The sequence below is a fragment of the Hordeum vulgare genome, chromosome 6H, assembly GCF_904849725.1.
Source record: "Hordeum vulgare subsp. vulgare chromosome 6H, MorexV3_pseudomolecules_assembly, whole genome shotgun sequence".
Classification (NCBI taxonomy): Eukaryota; Viridiplantae; Streptophyta; class Magnoliopsida; order Poales; family Poaceae; genus Hordeum; species Hordeum vulgare.
The window spans coordinates 41,287,935-41,306,339 of record NC_058523.1 but is presented as its reverse complement, the minus strand read 5'-3'; the positions used below and the strand labels follow the sequence as shown (position 1 = coordinate 41,306,339).

The following is an 18,405-nucleotide window of genomic DNA, read 5'->3' as shown; positions in this document are numbered from 1 at the left end:
TGGAGTATCTGGCGATTGAGAAATGAATTTTGCTTCCAGGGTCGAACGTGGAAAAGTTTGGACTGCGTGCTCATGAAGCTAAGGCTCTTCCTATGACAATGGGTTGTTCTCTGCGACGTCACTCAGGAGCTGGTGCTGCGTCAATTCATCTCTGAGCTGGATAAAAAGAGAGGGGAATTGTTACGTATTGCATGGTGAAAAACTATGGTAGAAAGGCTATGTTTGGATATGTGTTTTGTTTTAGCTGTAAAAGCTGATGGAGATTTATGTTTGTAGGCCTTGTTTTGGGTCTGTCTTTACTTTTCTCGCTGGGTCTGTAAGATATTTGCTGGCTTTGTTGCTTCATTAATAAAAATGGAGCAGGGGGAGCCTCTTTCTTTAAAAAAAAAGCCTCTATCTGAGTGCCTTCATGTCCTCTTTTCTCTATGCTTCTGGAGAACAGGGACCGGGAATGGGATTTTGGGGGAGGCGACGGTGGCATTCGCGGTCACTTGAGAGGATGGGATTTGGGGCATTCGCGGTCACGGTGCCGTTGTTGCTGGTTTGTCACCGCCTCACCGTCGCCATCTGATGATGCAGCGGCCGCTCTGCTGATGCATTCTGTGGTTGCCGCCATTGGAGTGTGCTTCGGGTTGATGCGTGGTGGCGGGTGTGCTGCGACGTTAGTGGAGGATCCCGCCTATGTGGGGTCAACTGTTGTGCGTTCTTCCTGTAGGTGTTCTCCAATGGCGTTGGCACTTCGGGGTCGTTGGGGTTGTGAGGTTGAAGAATTTAGCCCTTTCATGCAGGGTGAGGTGGGCTTTATGTGTTTTTAGCTGTGTGTATTATCATAATTTTCCTCTCATGAATGGCTATCGCGATCTTCACCCAAATTTGTCATGTGATAATCTGTTTCCTTCACCCAGATTTGTTTTTTAGGTAATTAGGTCGCTCCTGTTTCTACAGAACTGCTAACTATAAAATGCATAATAAATCTGAGTTTTTTAGGCACATGAGTTGCTTGCCAGATTGCCTCAAAGAATACAAAACTAATTGGTTCCAACGTGACCTTTTGGTCTTCCCATTTAATCATTGTCCATTTAGTTGGTCTGTCTGCTATTTGCTTTCAGATTTTGAATGTGTAATTCTAATCTACGAATGCCTCCCACAAACTCTATTGTTGCAGATGACTATTGCGTTAAACTGTATATGTCTGTGCCCTTTTGCATAATGGTGCGCTGTGTTTTGAGGATATTTTTTATAGCTGAAATCCATTTGAGCATGAAATCTGTGACAATCTAGTAGTTTCAAGATATAATTCAACTGAGAAAAAAGAAGTTTACAGTTTTAAGTGTACCCACCATGTTTTTCATGAACGCTTTGCCTAATCACTTCTATTTTGGCTTGCATTCCAATGAGCTGGTCACAGCTACTTTCAGCAACCTGGCCTCTCCAAGTCTTTTTAGATCATGAACATCTCGTCTCCTATTTCTAGATTGGAGAAAGATACCTCTCCAAGTCTTTTTAGATCATGAACATCTCATCTCCTATTTCTAGATCGGAGAAAGATACTGCCCAGTTTATCTTAGGCAAGTTATCCTCTGCTTTTATGGCTTATTTTTTATTTCACTCCTTCCTCTGTGAGCGTGATAGTTCTCATCATCCTTATTTCTTATGAATCATGGTTATGTTAGATAGCAGTTGGCCAGTTAGTTAGTTTGAATATTTGAAAACTCGATGCTTGTATATCTGACAATTGATAATCACAGTAAACTAAGAAGCTTAGAAGCAGAGTCAGAGGAAAGTTTGGAAACACGGGAGGCTCATGCTTCTACTGTCATTTTTTTAAGGTCATTCTACTGTCGTATTTAGAGTGACAATGTTGAGTGGTGTTTCTTAAAAAGAGATTATTGATATTCACATATATAACATGTGTTTATAATAACATTCATGTCTCATACTTTGGTTCTCAACATTTTTTATCTAGAAACTGTAGAAATCCAATTTAAATTACTGATCTTTGCATGTCATGTTTTTATAATTTTGCAAACAAGGTTCTGTTAGAGAAGCAGAAGTGTAACGACCCTGCCGGATCTAAGCAAGAGGGAGCTGTCAGGACCCAAGGACTACCAGCGATGATTAGCGCTGTTTCAAACAAGAAGATTGGCGGGAAGCAACAGAAGCCGTCTATCCAGGATCCGACGCATGACAGGCCATCGTACCGATTCGCTTTAAGTGAAGCCTCGGCAGCCGTTGATCTCAGATCGTGCGGTGATAGTAGCCTCGAGCGTCACTGTCGCGCTTCCGGCACGATCGCCCTCCTCTTCTTTCTTCTTTCTGCTTTACTTCTCCTCTTCTCTCTGTAAGGCTATATAAAGCCATGATCGAGCTCGTGTAGGGCATCTTTTATCTTTTCTATGGTTTCCCCTTGTGCGCCGCCAGTGTTCCTTGCTGGTTTTGTAATATAACTCGGCCTTCGGCCTTAAATCAGTGAGTAAAGTGGCTAGTTCGAGCGGAATTCCCCTGTTCTTCTTCTCGTCAGTAAGCAGAGCCTGACAATGGTATTCAGAGCAAGTTCATCCTCAGCATAGGCTAGATCTGGTAGAGATGATGCTGGGGGTTGGCCGGTGAAAACCCTCCCTCCCTCCCGATCTAGACGGCGGCAACACCATGGTGGCGACGATCATTCGGTACAGGTTTGGGTCAGGCTAAGTGGTTGCAAAAGCTCCTGGCTTGCGCAGTAAAATCCCACCACCCTCCCAGATCCGGTGTACTCTGGTGGTGCGACGGCGGCGGTGCTGGCGACGGTAGAACTAACATCACCAAGCTCGGGCTGCAGCAGTGGCTGTAGTAAAATCCCTCTCTGGGTATGTTCATCATCGCTGAGGTAACTGCACCTCCCTGTCAAAACCCTCTCCGGCTGTGTCATGGCTAAGATGGTGGGCCCTACAGACTCAGCCTCCACATATCATCTTGAATTCTCCTCTCTCCAACTAGATGTTCAACTGCTTAAGCGAAACAGAGAGCAAGATAAACAGGAATTTGAGGAATTCAGAGATGTGGTGCATGAAAATTTTCAATCTCTGCACAAAACCTTGGGTGATATACAGGGTTCCTTGGCCACTTTCATGTCTGGTTTTCCAAAACCTGGAGAAGTGCAACACAACCCCCCAGAGGTTCCCCAAGCTAGCACAATTGCTCATTCACCACTGGGCACTGTGAACAAGTTCTTGGAAGCACATACCTCCCCTGCCACTGTTGGATCTGCCACATTAGTGGACAAAGCTTCAGGAAAAGAACCGAACTTGGATGGTACACTTAAGATGCCTTACAGACATCCTCACTTTGTGGATAACAAGCAACCACATGTGGACATCAAAAACCTAGCTGCTACTCAACAAGTGGGACTGGGCCAGCAGGTGATCAATGTGGAACAAGACCAAGGTGATGCCCAAAATGCACACTTGGACAGGAGATTTGGCATGGCCAACAGAGAGTGGCTTCAGGATAACAGAAGAGTGAACACTCTGGTGAAGCCTGCTAAGTACAATATCCCAGAGTTTGATGGTCCTAATACTGACTCTTGGATCCAAACTATTGAGATGTACTTTGAAGCAGCAAGAACTCCCCTGGAACAGAAAACTGAAATTGTTGTCACCTATCTAACAGGGCCTGCTATTGAATGGTGGAGAGGAACTGGAATCACAGCAAACACCCTGCCCTGGTATAGGTTCTGTAGACTGCTGGGTGATAGATTTTCTGAAACATCAGTGTGTGACAATGTCAGAACATTCCATGCCTTGAATCAAAATGGAACTGTCAATGATTATGTACTGAAATTTGAACAGTCAATGAACTTGATCAGAAGGGATAATCCTGCATTACCTCCTGATTATTTCAAGGCAAGTTTCATTGCTGGCCTTGCTGACAGCATCCAACATCATGTGCAATGCCATGAACCTCCTGACCTACAGAAAGCTATCTGGTTAGCTAGAAGAATGGAGCAGGCACAACCTGTTAAAAGGCCTCCTCCACCTTTTATAAACCAAACAGTGAAAAGACAGATTCAATTTGACCCTGGTAAAGTACCTACAAACTCCAATGCTGTTGTGATTCAACAAGCAAAACTGAAAGGCATCTGCTACAAGTGCAAGGACACATGGTTTCCTGGTCACAAGAAGGTCTGTAAACTGGCAAACCAAGTACAAATCCAAGCTCTGCAGGAGTGTTACCCTGATGATGCAGAACTGGTATATTACACTACTGAGAGTGATGATGCAGAAACACCTCCACCTGTTGATCAAGATGATCTCCCTCTTCACATTTCCATGCATGCTCTGATGGGAATTAGAACTACTAGGAAACTCAGTTTTACAGTAACAGTTATGATTGGCAATATACCAGCCACATCACTGATTGACAGTGGCAGTACTGCAACCTTCCTCACTCCAACCTTAGCTAAGAAAGCTAAGTGTCCTCTCACTCCCACTAAGAAGAAACAAGTAATTGTGGCAAATGGAGATACACTGTGGTCAGAGTTTATTGCATTAAACTGTCCGTTTTCCTTACAAGGCACAGGCTTTTCCACTGACTTCAGAGTTTTACAGTTGCAAGATTATGATGTTATCCTGGGTGCTGACTGGATGGCCTCATACAACCCTATTGAGCTAGACTTTGATGAAATGCATGTGAAGGTCACATTACCTGATGGAGAAAAGAAAATATTCCAAGATGAGAGTTTACCTACTGTTCCAGTTCAAGAACTATCTCTCACAGAAGCAATACCCGAGCAGCATGTCTGTGGTGCTGTCTTAATACTAAACAGGATCATTGTGCAAGAACCTGTGGATCAAATTGTGCCTGAGCCAGTACAGAAAATCCTGGAGGATTACTCCCCTGTTTTTAGCACCCCTACTTCCTTACCTCCAAAGAGAGCTATAGACCATGTGATTACATTCACACCTCAAGCTAAAGTGATTAATCAGAGGCCTTATAGACTCCCACGTCACCAAAAAGATGCAATGGAAAGTATAGTGCAGGACATGATCAAGTCTAAGGTAATAAGAGACAGCAATAGCCCTTATTCCTCACCAGCTCTCTTAGTAAAGAAGAAGGACATGACATGGAGATTGGTTAATGACTTCAGAAAAGTTAATGAGCAAACAGTAAAGAACAAATATCCAATCCCTGTTATTGAAGATCTCTTGGATGAACTAAAGGGAGCAACAGTGTTCTCTAAGTTAGACCTAAGAAGTGGCTATCACCAGATACGAATGAAGGAGGAAGACATTGAAAAGACTGCTTTCAGTACACACTGTGGGCATTATGAGTACTTGGTGATGCCCTTTGGCTTAACAAATGCTCCTGCAACATTCCAACTACTCATGAACACCATCCTAGCTCCTTATTTAAGAAAGTTTGTCCTGGTCTTCTTTGATGATATTCTCATCTACAGCAAAAATATGAAGGAACATTTGCAGCACTTAGAACTGGTCCTAGAAGCTTTAAAATCTAATCAACTGTTTGCAAAATTGAGCAAGTGCTCCTTTGCTCAACCAAAAGTGGAGTATCTTGGACATGTCATCCGAGGTGATGGAGTTGCTACTGACCCTACTAAAATTGAAGCAATCACACAGTGGCCAACACCTGAAAATGTCACTCAATTGAGAAGCTTTTTGGGACTAACTGGTTACTACAGAAGATTTATCCAGCATTATGGGTTTATCTGCAAGCCTCTGTTTCACTCCCTGAAGAAAGACAATTTCATTTGGGGGTCTGAGCAAATGAATGCTTTTAATACATTAAAACACAAGATGACCCAAGCTCCAGTGTTAGCCTTACCAGATTTTTCTCAGCCTTTCATACTGGAAACAGATGCATGTGCTTATGGTATTGGTGCTGTCCTAATGCAGGAAGGTAGACCCCTCTCCTATTTCAGCAAAACCATTGGACCAAAGGTTGCTGCTATGTCCACTTATGATAAGGAGGCACTAGCAATAATTGAAGCCCTTAAACATTGGAAACACTATTTTGCTGCTTCTGCCCTGGTGATAAGAACTGATCAGCAGAGCTTGAGATATATACAAGAGCAAAAGCTAACAGAAGGAATCCAGCACAAACTATTGATCAAGTTGTTAGGGTACACCTTCAGAATTGAATACTAGCAAGGGAAGAACAACAAAGTTGCTGATGCCCTATCTAGAGTCAAATACAGATTGCAAGCACTTATTGCAAGTCAAGCTCAACCAGTCTGGTTAACTGAAGTGGTTCAGAGTTATGTCAATGGTCAAATATGCAAGGATCTTCTGTCACAACTGGCAATCTCTGACAATGTTGTCCCTAACTATTCTCTCAAGCAAGGATTGTTGAGATACAAAAACAGAATTGTCATTGGATTAAACACTGACCTGAGAACTAAACTTGTATCTGCCTTACACAACTCTGAACTGGGTGGCCACTCTGGACACAGAGCTACATACCAGAGAATGAAGCTCCTTTTCCACTGGCCTAGCATGAAAAAGTTTATTGTGGACTTCATCAAACAGTGCCCTACTTGCCAGATTAACAAGCCAGAACATTGCAAATATCCTGGTCTCTTGCAGCCTCTCCCAGTCCCTGACTTTGCTTGGTGCCACATCAGCATGGATTTTGTGGAAGGCCTCCCCATCTCACAAGCAAAGGACATGATCCTGGTAGTGGTGGACAGGTTCACTAAATACAGCCATTTCATTGCCCTGAAACACCCCATAACTGTCACTATTGTTGCAAAAGCATTCACTAAACATATCTTCAAACTACATGGACTCCCTTCAGTTATTGTTACTGACAGAGACAGGATATTCACAAGCCACCTGTGGCAGGAATTGTTCAAGAAGCTGGGCATTAAACTCCATATGAGCACATCCTATCATCCTCAGTCTGATGGGCAGACAGAAAGAGTCAATCAATGCTTGGAGAACTACTTGAGATGCATGGCCTTCTTACAACCACAAAAATGGCTCCATTGGCTCCCTCTAGCTGAGTGGTGGTACAACACTAGTTATCACTCCTCACTACAACTCACTCCTTTCCAAGCCCTGTATAACAGACCACCAAATATGTTGTCTGAAGCTGCTCTATACCCTGCTGATCTAGCCCAGGATTTTTCCTCCATTCTCAATACAGAGCAGATTGCAGCCCAGATCAAAGGAAACCTGCTCAAGGCTCAAGAAAGGATGAAGATGTATGCTGACAGAAAAAGATCAGAAAGGACCTTGGAAGTAGGAGACATGGTATACTTAAAATTGCAACCCTACAGACATACAACACTTAGCTTGCACAGATGCCTCAAGTTGCACTCTAAGTACTATGGGCCCTTCAGAATCATCCAAAAAGTTGGACCTGTAGCTTACAAGTTGTTATTACCTGAGCACTGCAAACTACACCCTACTTTCCATGTCAGTCAACTCAAAAAGCACCTTGGACCTCAAGCAATCCCAAACCCCAACCTGCCACTACTACACACTGATGGAACAATCCTGCTGGAACCTGAAAAACTACTGGAGAGAAAACTGATCCCAAGAGTGCAAGGGGATATTCAAATCCCAGTGGTGAGGTGGCTCATCAAATGGACTAATTTGGAGGAGAAAGATGCTACTTGGGAGGATGTCTCCTTCATACAAAAAGTCTTTCCAGCATTCCAGCCCTGAGGACAGGTCTGGTGTTTCTCGGGGGGAATTGTCAGGACCCAAGGACTACCAGCGATGATCAGCGCTGTTTCAAACAAGAAGATTGGCGGGAAGCAACAGAAGCCGTCCATCCAGGATCCGACGCATGACAGGCCATCGTACCGATTCGCTTTAAGTGAAGCCTCGGCAGCCGTTGATCTTAGATCGTGCGGTGATAGTAGCCTCGAGTGTCACTGTCGCGCTTCCGGCACGATCGCCCTCCTCTTCTTTCTTCTTTCTGCTTTACTTCTCCTCTCCTCTCTGTAAGGCTATATAAAGCCATGATCGAGCTCGTGTAGGGCATCTTTTATCTTTTCTAGGGTTTCCCCCTTGTGCGCCGCCAGTGTTCCTGGCTGGTTTTGTAATATAACTCGGCCTTCGGCCTTAAATCAGTGAGTAAAGTGGCTAGTTCGAGCGGAATTCCCCTGTTCTTCTTCTCATCAGTAAGCGAAGCCTGACAGGAGCGGGGATCAAGAGAATTCAGATGAGCTTGAGGAAGAAGAAAGAGTAGGTGAGAGCTGGAAGAGAGGGGATTATAGAGAGATTCGAAATAATTCTTCTACAAGGCTGACTCCACTCTGTAGCCATGCACACACACATATAGCCTGGCCGCTCTGAGCCCCATCGTCACTCACACGCTTCCTAATCGTAGACTAGTCTTCTGTCACTGTTAGTGGGCCCTGGTCGTCCCCTTCGCCATCTCGCACCGTGTGTGCCTTGCTGTCCGTCTTCTCCTCTGGAGGGAAGGGAGTGGCAACAAGTTTCAGAAATAAGATCATTTATAAGTTCACAAACAAGGATCTAATAGAGAAGATATACACACGTTACAGATATAAGGTAGGGAAGGTCAAAGATTAAAATGAAGGCAAATGACTTTGCATATCCCAGAATAACTACTGTGAATATGAATAACTTTTACATGCACATCAGTTTGAATTTTACAATTGTTGGACTCTGCTATCATATTTTCGCTGTGTTGTTTCAGTAAATTAAGTTATATGCTCAGCTTGGTATACATCACTCGAGGACATTGTTTTTTGCCCTTGAAATTTTTTGCAGGTCAAGAGTAGGTATTACATAGCAGTATAGATTATGCTATTCAGATCCACTCCATGAAAAATCTAAATGTAGCTCTTTGGTACTAAATGCAACTAGGGAAATCACAGATTAGATGTGTGCACATGTTGTTTAATAGTGTATTAATGAACTTCTTATGAGATATACATGCAGTTTAGTTGTTTTTTTATTTTGATAGTTTAGTGGCCTTACCATGCTGGACGAATGGTTTTGTACGATCTCTAAATCATGTAGGGAAGTCATGCTTACAACTGTGTTTGATTGTAATGTCGATAAAAAGCTATCATGTATGCTGGACAATGCTACATTTATTTGAAGTTCTAGCATCAACATACAGTAATTCTTTTGCTAATTGTGTCAGTTCATTTCGTGAAGATGCTCCTATAAGTTCCGGGACAAGAAATGTGGACAGCCGGTGCAGACGTGCTTTTGAAAGACATTATGCATTTGAAATAAATCTTCAATTTGCTCATGTAGTTCTTTTTTGAAATATAATGATGCCCTACCTTTCCAACTGTTTAAAAAATAAAGTTAATTCCATTGACTTCCAAGGTATTTGCAATGTTGTGATGGTAGCTGCAAGCAATTCCTGTATTTCTAGGATTTAGGCATACAGGTGGTCGTTCAGAGAAGATCAGTGAGCAAAATTTCGCATATACATTCACTGTAAGTGTTCACTACATCTTTTACTGTTCATAGAAGGGTGGTTAGGTCTGGCATAAATAGTATTCATTACAAGATTACGAGAAATCTAATATTCCAATATGCTGCATTTCTTGCTTAATGTCGCTTACTGATGGGAACTAAAGAGTAATGTATGTAGTATTACTTTGAAGTGGTTTACTCTGCTTTTCCAGGAAAATAGGGTTATGTATGTAGTATTACTTGGTAGTGGTTTACTCTGCTTTCCCAGGTTGCAAAATGGCAACACTTGTTTGGGTTACTTGCAGTTTACTCTGCTCATTCTACGTGCACTAATAGGACCCATTGGTACATTCAGGTTGGATGGCAGGAGGACTAGAGAATGCCTCAGGAGAGGGTGTCCAGCAAGCATTGTCAAAGATATTCGAAGGAACTGTAAGTGCACATGCTGTTTAGAAGAGTAAGAGTTTTATGTGCAAGCGTGACTAATCTGACATATTTGTCTGCTTCCTGGATTCTGAACTCCCATGCATCAAATTATGTCGTTTTGTTTCTAAACAAGAACAATTTCACATTTGCATTGTTAGGTGATCAGTCTGCCAAGAAAAATAAGTTGAGATATCATATCCCATGGTTATGTCAAGGTAATTTTTTTAGAACTTCTGATTAGCATTGGCTGCTGAAATCTGCTACATAGACCTAGACCAATAACCTTTCAGCATTCTAGCACGAAAAGTTCTAAATTATTTCATGGTGCTCTGACTTTCAGTCTTCATTCTATATGTGTTCATTGCTTGAGGGACACAGCCAACTGAGCATCATTGATCGATGCCCTTGTTTCACAAAGAGTTGGCCCTAGGTACTAAATATAGTTTAAATTTGCAATAAACACCTTCCATTACAATGATGAGTGGCGCATATGCAAGCACTCTACTTTTAGATGCATATTAAAAAAAATTGCAGGTTGATACAAAAATACTCTTAATTTGTAGACGCGCCTTCTCTGACTTGGGAAAGATTGATGTCCAAGCTTTATATGATTGGAAGTACTAAAACCTCTACTTTTTGGAACTATAATCCTTCTTTTATCTATATACTTCCATAGCGTGTCTGAAACTATGTGCGTTGTGCAAGACATCACCACTGTCCTTTTGGTTTTGAAAGACTAATTTGTCATGAATTGCGACATCATGCTTTGATGAATGCTCTATAGGAATCAAGCTTGCTTGAGATGTAAGTTAGTTGATGGTCATGTCACACTTACTAGATCTTTTGAATTTGTCAGGAGGTCGACAATAACAGTTGGCTTCACTCCTCTCACTGAAGATCTATTGATTCAGGTAACAAACTTGTTTGCATATTTTGGTCTCTTTACTGGCTATCTTATTCAAGATCATCTTTATTCTAATCACTATTTCCAGAAGGCCAGCTTTCTGGTTCCGTTACTAGATCCTACACTGTTGTCTTTCCTTTCCATTTTTGTTGACAACTTAAAACCTAGCTAATATATCTTTTCAACTTAAAACATTTGACCGCATCCTAAGTTTTGATTAAAGAATTCCTTCTTTGATGATTATAACCGGAAATATGACATAACAATTGAAAACGGCACAGCGAAGCGCACGTTTGATTCTAGCAAGTACTAATCCTACACGAACACTAATTCCTATACTAACGAAAACTAGCAAACCTACTGGACTATGGTCTCAGACTTTGCAGTTTTCCACGCCGTGTACATCCACACAACTAGTTGACCCTCTAATCAAGATTACTACTAACATACTTATGCCGACGTCAAATCAAATCAAGGAACATTTCTATAAGAATGCACTGAAATGGAACAAATCCCTCAACTCATGCATTAGGCGCACTAAATGTTTATCTAAGAACTATATTGGTGAGGAGAACTACATGTAGAAAGAACGACTCCATATGATCACGCATCTAGTATCAAAGATTAATAGATCTGGTATATTTTTGCCTGGTCTTGAAGTGAAGAGGTACAATATAGAGGAAAGTTTGGCCTAACACACTCTCTTTCAAAAAAGAAGTTGAAATGTCCAACCCCTGCATTAATATGATGCAAACAACCATAAACTTACCAAATTCAGAAGATATATAGGTTACTTCTATCACCAATTAAACAGGAAGAACTAAAGGAAAAAACGATCAAGTGCACAGATTAAAGCAAACTGGACACAAATCCATGCTGTTCACATTCAGAAATGGTAGCGACTGACATAAAAGTTACAAATGATAAAGATAACGGTTCATCATAAATGGCTGCCACACAGAGACAGTCAACTAGGGAAAGGGTCGATTACAAAGGAGACTCAAGATGCGACTTTTTTGCATCTAAGCTTGGACATAATCATTTGCTAGCCGAAGGTGACAACAGGGTGCTTCCCAATCTCCCATACTCTTATTCCTGAAACACGCAACACAAAGTTCAGAGTGATGAAAATACTGTCAACCTCAGACTGAACATGCAATGCGCAAACGCTTACCCTTTATCTCTATATAAAGGATTTGGATCACTCAGCATAATTCTCCACAGATGGGCATGTCATCGAAGCTCCAAAGGTCCATGTTGCCAATGACATCCTGAGGCACACCAAAGTTCAGAAGGCTGTCAATCGACTCGTCCATGCCATCATCCGAAAGAAACTTCATCCAAGGCTCGGAATCGGCATCATTGTTCTCCATAACAGGAGGCACCACTGAGTTGTAGGTGTTACTCTGGACAAGTACAGATTCAGGTACTTCAGCAATCACCACTGGGTTGTAGGCGTCACTCTGAACAAGTGCAGATTCCGCTCCTTCAGCAGTGGTAGAAATGGGAGCAATGGGTGATATATCTGGAGTCTTGGTGTCAAAATCCCAGACCAGGTCAGAGAAGCCAACGGAGTTGCTTCCCTGGTCAGAGTACAGATTCATAACAGAGGCTTCAACAGGGGCAGCAGAGTTCATTGCAGGAACAAATGACATGTTGTAAGGCAGAGCAAGTGGCTGGTTTGATGCAAAGTCAGCAGATGGGTAGACGAAAGCACTTGGGTTGGCAAGGTTGTTGACTGCAGGTTCCTGTGTTGCGCTTGGCTTGGGTGCTTTAGGAGGAGCAGGGCGAGCACGACGCTTTTGAGGAGTTGCTGGTTCCTCTGGAAAGTTAACCTTGGCTTTCTTGCCACGGATCCTGCGTGCTTCAACATCATAAGCTCTTGCAGCAGCTTCAGCACTGTTGAAAGTACCAAGCCAGACACGAACACCCTTGCTAGGATCTCTGATTTCAGCAGCCCACTTACCCCAGGGGCGCTGACGGATACCCCTGAATTGGTTCTTTCTCTTCCTTTTTGCTGAAGGACCATCAAAACCAGCAGTAGTCATGGTGCTTAAGCCATCTGAATTGGAAGATGAGTGTCAATGCTAAGCACAAACTTCTCCCACCAAATGTAAATAATTTCATCATGGACATGAATTTATATATGTAAAATATGATGATGGTAATGAACACTGAACCATGATGTGTCAAGTTGGGGTGAAAGCATTAGTCAACCACAACACAAATGAAACAAAATAAATAAAATCATGACTTTATAAATAAGAAAATCCAGGGTCCTGATAAAAGACTTCATGTTATAGACATTTCACATCATTCTACAATTATTAATCACAAATGGCATCATAGACGATGCAGAATCAATAATATTTTTTTCAGTCAGATTCAATGATTAGCACAATAATCATTTAGACTGATAAATGAACTAAGTCTAGAAAAATCTTCACACACACACACCTACAACCATCTAACAAGGAAACAATTTAAGAGGCCAAGGCCTCTAACCAAAACCGAGAAATTCGGCCTTTCTCTGGATTTTCTACCCCTTTTGACTAAGCGGTAAGCTTATGAATCACCATTGAAGGTCACAAAAAGTATAAATCACAAGATCGACAACCAAACAACCAAAATTGCTTCTCTAAAAGAGAGGGACATTGTCAAAAACAGTCTATCTACCGAACACATCAGACAAATGGAAAAAAAATATCCTAACCCTTCAATCAAATTACTTCATGATGGCACATCCAATCCAGGATCTCTAATCAAACAAGAGTAACACCGCCCAAACATAGCCTTCCAACGGCAGCGAAGGGCTTGATCTCAAACAAGAGTAACACCGCCCAGAATTTCTCTTCCTACCATTCGAACGATCAATCCGTTTCCGAACCAATAACAGAATCTTTACAACATTCAATCGCTAAAGGTAACAATATGTAGATTAAAAACTAGTTCAAGCGATCCAGATCTGATACCTTGGGAGAGGGGCCTCTTGACGACAGCGAAGGGCTTGATCTCAACGACCTCGTCGTCGTCATCCTTCTCATCCACTCTACTGCGCCTGAGCTCCAGGTCGGAGTCCCCGGAGTAGGCCTTGAACTCTTGAAAGTCAGCCTCGAAGTCCTCCTCGTTGTCATCCCGACCAAGTCCCCTGCACCCACCAAGCCCCGTGAAGCGCCGGCCCCCGCCGCCGCCCTGCCGGGGCTTCTTCTTCTCGGTCCATAGCGTCGCCCCAGTCACCTTCCGCGCCACAACCGGAACCTTGGCATCCTCAAGGGACGCTCCACCGCACATGGTGGCCGCTGATACCACGCCGCAGTTGTCGTCGGGGGGAGGTGCCTCGCCGGAATTGGTAAGTGGGAAGAATTTTTAATGAATCGGGGTAGTAGGTGTGGATTGACAAGTGGGGTGAGGCCAGTCCCTATATACGCGATGGCCATGTGAAGGTGCGAGGGGGCACGCGGTTGGTCCCACACGTCAGCGAGGGGGCACGCGGTTGGTCCCACACATCAGTGAGGGGCCGCGCGGGTGGTGGAAGGCACGAGGAAGGTTCAGAACGAGCGTTTCTACTCGGGGAAATCTTGCGCGTTGGCCCCTTGGGAGAAGTGGCATTTATGGTGTTGCCCTTGGAGAATGGATGGATGGATGTACGTTTGACTTTCTTTCTTTGGAGGCATACAAATAATTATTAGCTCAAGGTTATTGTACTACACATCTGCGTAGTACGAGTGTACTACTACCGTCGTACACTCTCCGTTCGGGTTTATTGGACGGGTTCTTCCAACCGATTGTTTAACAAAAATCTTCTCATAAATGATTGTGTGTAATGCAAAGATTTTTGCAAATCACTCATAGCTAAGTACCCCATTTATTAGCTCAAGATTGTTGTACTACACATAAGTGTACTACTACTCTCGTTCACTCTTCGTCCGGATTTATTGGACAGGTTCATCCAACCGAATATTTAACCAAAAATCTTGTCATAAATTATTGTGTGTAATGCAAAGATTTTTGCAAATCACTCATAGCTATATATGACATTTATTAGCTCCAGATTGTACTACTACTATCTTACTACTCCTGTACGGGTTTATTGGACAGATTCATCCAACCAAACTTTTAACCAGTATCTTCTCATAAATGATTGTATATAATTCTAAGATTCTTGCAAGTAACTCATAGCTATTTACTTCATTTACGAGCTTAAGATTGTACTACACACCTGTAGTATGAATGTATTATTACTGTCATACTCCCTCCGTCTAGGTTTACTGGATAGGTACATCCAACCAAATGTTTAACCAATATCCTCTCATAAATGATTGTGTGTAACTCTATGATTCTTGTAAGTTACTCATAGTTACTTACTCCATTGTTCTCAAAGAAAAGGAAAGTTGCTCTATTTAGTTACTAGCATGTACTTCATGTGCAATCATTAGCATTATTATAAGGTAGTTATATGAATTATAAGTTAGAATTACAACGTTCTCATCACATTCTTGATCTAACTATGTATCTCGAGATCTAGCATTTCCTTTAAACTATCATGACATGGAACTTACTTCATTTTCAACCAATATCTCCTTATAAATAACTCTGTAACTCTAAGATCCTTGTAAATCACACATATCTACCTACCCATGTTGAGTTGCTATCATGTATGTGCAATCATTATCATTATTATACAGTTAGCTTATGAATTAAGATGAACATTGCAACTTCTTTATAATGTGTTCATGATCTAATCCTATATATAATATAGATTTGAAAGAAATGTAAACTAACATGACAATGTTGCTTCGTGACTTTGTGTGTCTTACTTGACACCAAGAAGAAATAATTTGAGAGTACTTTTGTTTCTTTTTGAGAGGATGTGGCTGGCCGATGCATGAACGAAGCAACAACTCTCGACCAAAACATGTCATTTTCGTACAAAATCTACAACTAAGACTTCTATACTCAAATAGAATAAAATTTATGTAAACAATACATATAAAAAATAAGATCTAAGAACTTTTAACATATTAGGTGGTTTACAACATTGTATCCTAGTTAACAATGGCAAAAGCTGACTTTAGAGCGGTCTTTCTAGGTTGTTTGATGCAAAAATTACACTACGGATCAACACAAATTTGTGTTGCTGCTCTACCTAGAGATATAAAAGGAGTGTAAATCATGTGAGATCGAAAAATGTACGAGCATAAACCGCATAATACCAGGAAACATTAGAGTGTAAACCATGTGAAAATAAAAAAATTATCTTGCGGGAAGACCTATCTAGTATGGTGCATCCTATAGCCATGGGAGGAGTTAGATTCACACTAGGCAATGGTCCTAGTGTGGCCGTCACGCGCCGGACGCGGCCAGGGGGTCGGGTCCTAGCTCCGTCTTAGGCTATGATCTAAGCATATATTGAAAGCTTTAACAACATAGCAAATATTTGATCCCCTCGAAAATTTAACCATATGCGGCTTCAAACATATGTGTCCTACTTAAAAAGGAGAAAATGTGATACTATATTATATTCTACAACAGACAAGGATGAAAAGTAACCCTAATATGTGTATTAAAACCATCTGAGTCACATGGGGCAATACCATTATGGAGGGACCACTTGATGGCGGTGAACAGATTAATCTCGACAACCTCGTCGCCATCATCATCCCCAGCCATCCCGCCACATGTGAGATCCAAGCCGGAGTACCTGGAATCGACCTGGAACTCCTTGGAAGTCCACATCATCGTCCTCCTCCCAAGCACGACCCCAAACCCGTCAAGCCGCATGAAGCGCCGGCCCCCGCCGCTACCCCGTCAAGGCTTCTTCTCAGGCCACATCGTTGTCTGTGTCACCCTCCATGTCACCGTAGGCATCTTGAGGTCCGCTAGGATTTTGCCGCCGCACATGGTCGCTAGTACCTCGTCGTAGTCGATGGGGGAAGGAGCCTCACTTGTATCGGTAAGGGGGAAAAGGTTTTAATGAAGCGGTGGAGCGGGGGCGTATGTTGGCAGGTAGAGGCTAGGAGTGACTCTTATATACACGATGGTCGTGTAACGGTGGCACCCTAGACAAGGGTGTGTGTGCTAGGTCCCACGCGTCAGAGCGGGGTTGCGCGGTGGGCGGATGGAACGAGGTAGGTTCCGGAAGAGAGTGTTTCCATTCAGGCGAATCTTCCACATTGGCCCCTTGAAAGAAGTCTTATTTCTAGTATTGCCCCTTGAAAATGAATGGATGGATGGTTGACTTTGTTTCTTTGGTAAAAAGCCATTTTTTCTCAAGATTGTACGACACCCCTCCCCTGAGAAAAAAGGTCGTACCACACTCGTTTACTACTATACTATACTTATATTGTACTCCCTTTGTTCGGAAATATACTTGTCATAGGAATGGATGTATCTAGATGTATTTTAGTTCTAGGTATATTCATTATTACCAATTTGTGTGACAAGTAATTCCGGACGGAGGGAGTACTCACCGTCCAAGGTCTAACCAACACACTCAATGAAGATCTCTAACACATGCTTTAAAATCACTCGTGGAAACTTATCCTTGAGGTTTTTAGAAACAATACTCCATTGAGTTAGTAGAATGTATGCACAATCATCAACATTTAGAGACACATTATAACCAATCACTCTAGGAGCTCTCTCATGGGATCACTATTGGCAGTCATCTATTTTCGTGATTATTTTTTTCGAAAAGGGACACTTTATTACTTCAAATATTTAAGCATTACACCCGGTCTGTGTATAAATAAGATGCACAGATCCAAAATATGTTCTCTCACACAAATGGAAAATAAAAAGGAGAGATATAAAGAAACATGTTGAGTTAGTATAACGCCTAAAACAAAGGGGAGGGGGGCAATCCTAAGATCATGCTATCACCTATGTTGGGTAAAAGTATCCTTCGATGTAGCCTCTAATCGTGTACACACATCCGTAAACAAGTCTCGATTCATCACCTATTGTAGAAAGGACCATAAATAAAGAGTCAAGATACATCCGCAGATAACCTGCATAAGAGAAATACTTTTATTGCTAAAAACCTTATCGTTTCTACATAGCCAAAGGGACTAAATAATGGGGAGCGCTCCCACCCTAAGAAGTGTTCTAAACATGTGATCAGCCCATGTAACCAGTTGCCAAATACATTAGCAACACTACAAAGAGGATAAAAGCGAGAATCTATCCGGATGGCCGACCATGTAGAATGAGCCAATTTGCACTGAAAGAATAAATGTTTTATTTTCTCATCATGGTGACAAAAGACATATTGCATACTTTCATGTCAATTCCCCTTAATAAGGTTATCTTTAGTAAGAATGACTTCGCGACAAAGATACCATGCGAAGATTTTATTCTGAAGACGTATCTTCATCTTTTAGATATTCTTGCTATTATCCAGTGGCACATCAAAATGTATTAACGCTTCATACATAAACTTCATTGAGAACTGACCATTCCCATGTAACTTTCATCGGAATACATCATACCCATGTGATAATTGCACCATGAGAAACCGCTGGAGCAGGATGTTCCACGATTGGAATCTGAGTCCAAATAAATCCCTCCTGAACGTCAGATTTGGCAGAAATGATTCCAATACCGTGGTGATAGTATCACCCTTGTGATGCACAATATTGTATAGAGTTGGATATTTTTCCTGTAATG

The 18,405-nt window shown here is 42.1% G+C and overlaps 2 protein-coding genes across 2 annotated transcripts; one reads left to right on the top strand and one right to left on the bottom strand.

Annotated features, from left to right (window-relative positions):
• The first annotated feature begins 417 nt into the window (after window positions 1-417).
• Window positions 418-2,486, top strand: LOC123404402. Its single transcript, XM_045098325.1, has 2 exons — window positions 418-794; window positions 2,034-2,486. Exons 1-2 carry the CDS (start codon window positions 426-428, stop codon window positions 2,343-2,345), a joined length of 681 nt encoding a protein of 226 aa, XP_044954260.1. The 5' UTR covers window positions 418-425; the 3' UTR covers window positions 2,346-2,486.
• Window positions 2,487-11,586: 9,100 nt separating this feature from the next.
• Window positions 11,587-14,302, bottom strand: LOC123405125 (ethylene-responsive transcription factor 1-like). The gene is made up of 3 exons (XM_045098947.1): window positions 13,710-14,302; window positions 11,912-12,799; window positions 11,587-11,832 (listed from the first exon to the last, which is right to left on the bottom strand). Exons 1-2 carry the CDS (start codon window positions 14,026-14,028, stop codon window positions 11,943-11,945), a joined length of 1,176 nt encoding a protein of 391 aa, XP_044954882.1. The 5' UTR covers window positions 14,029-14,302; the 3' UTR covers window positions 11,587-11,832; window positions 11,912-11,942.
• Window positions 14,303-18,405: the final 4,103 nt, after the last annotated feature.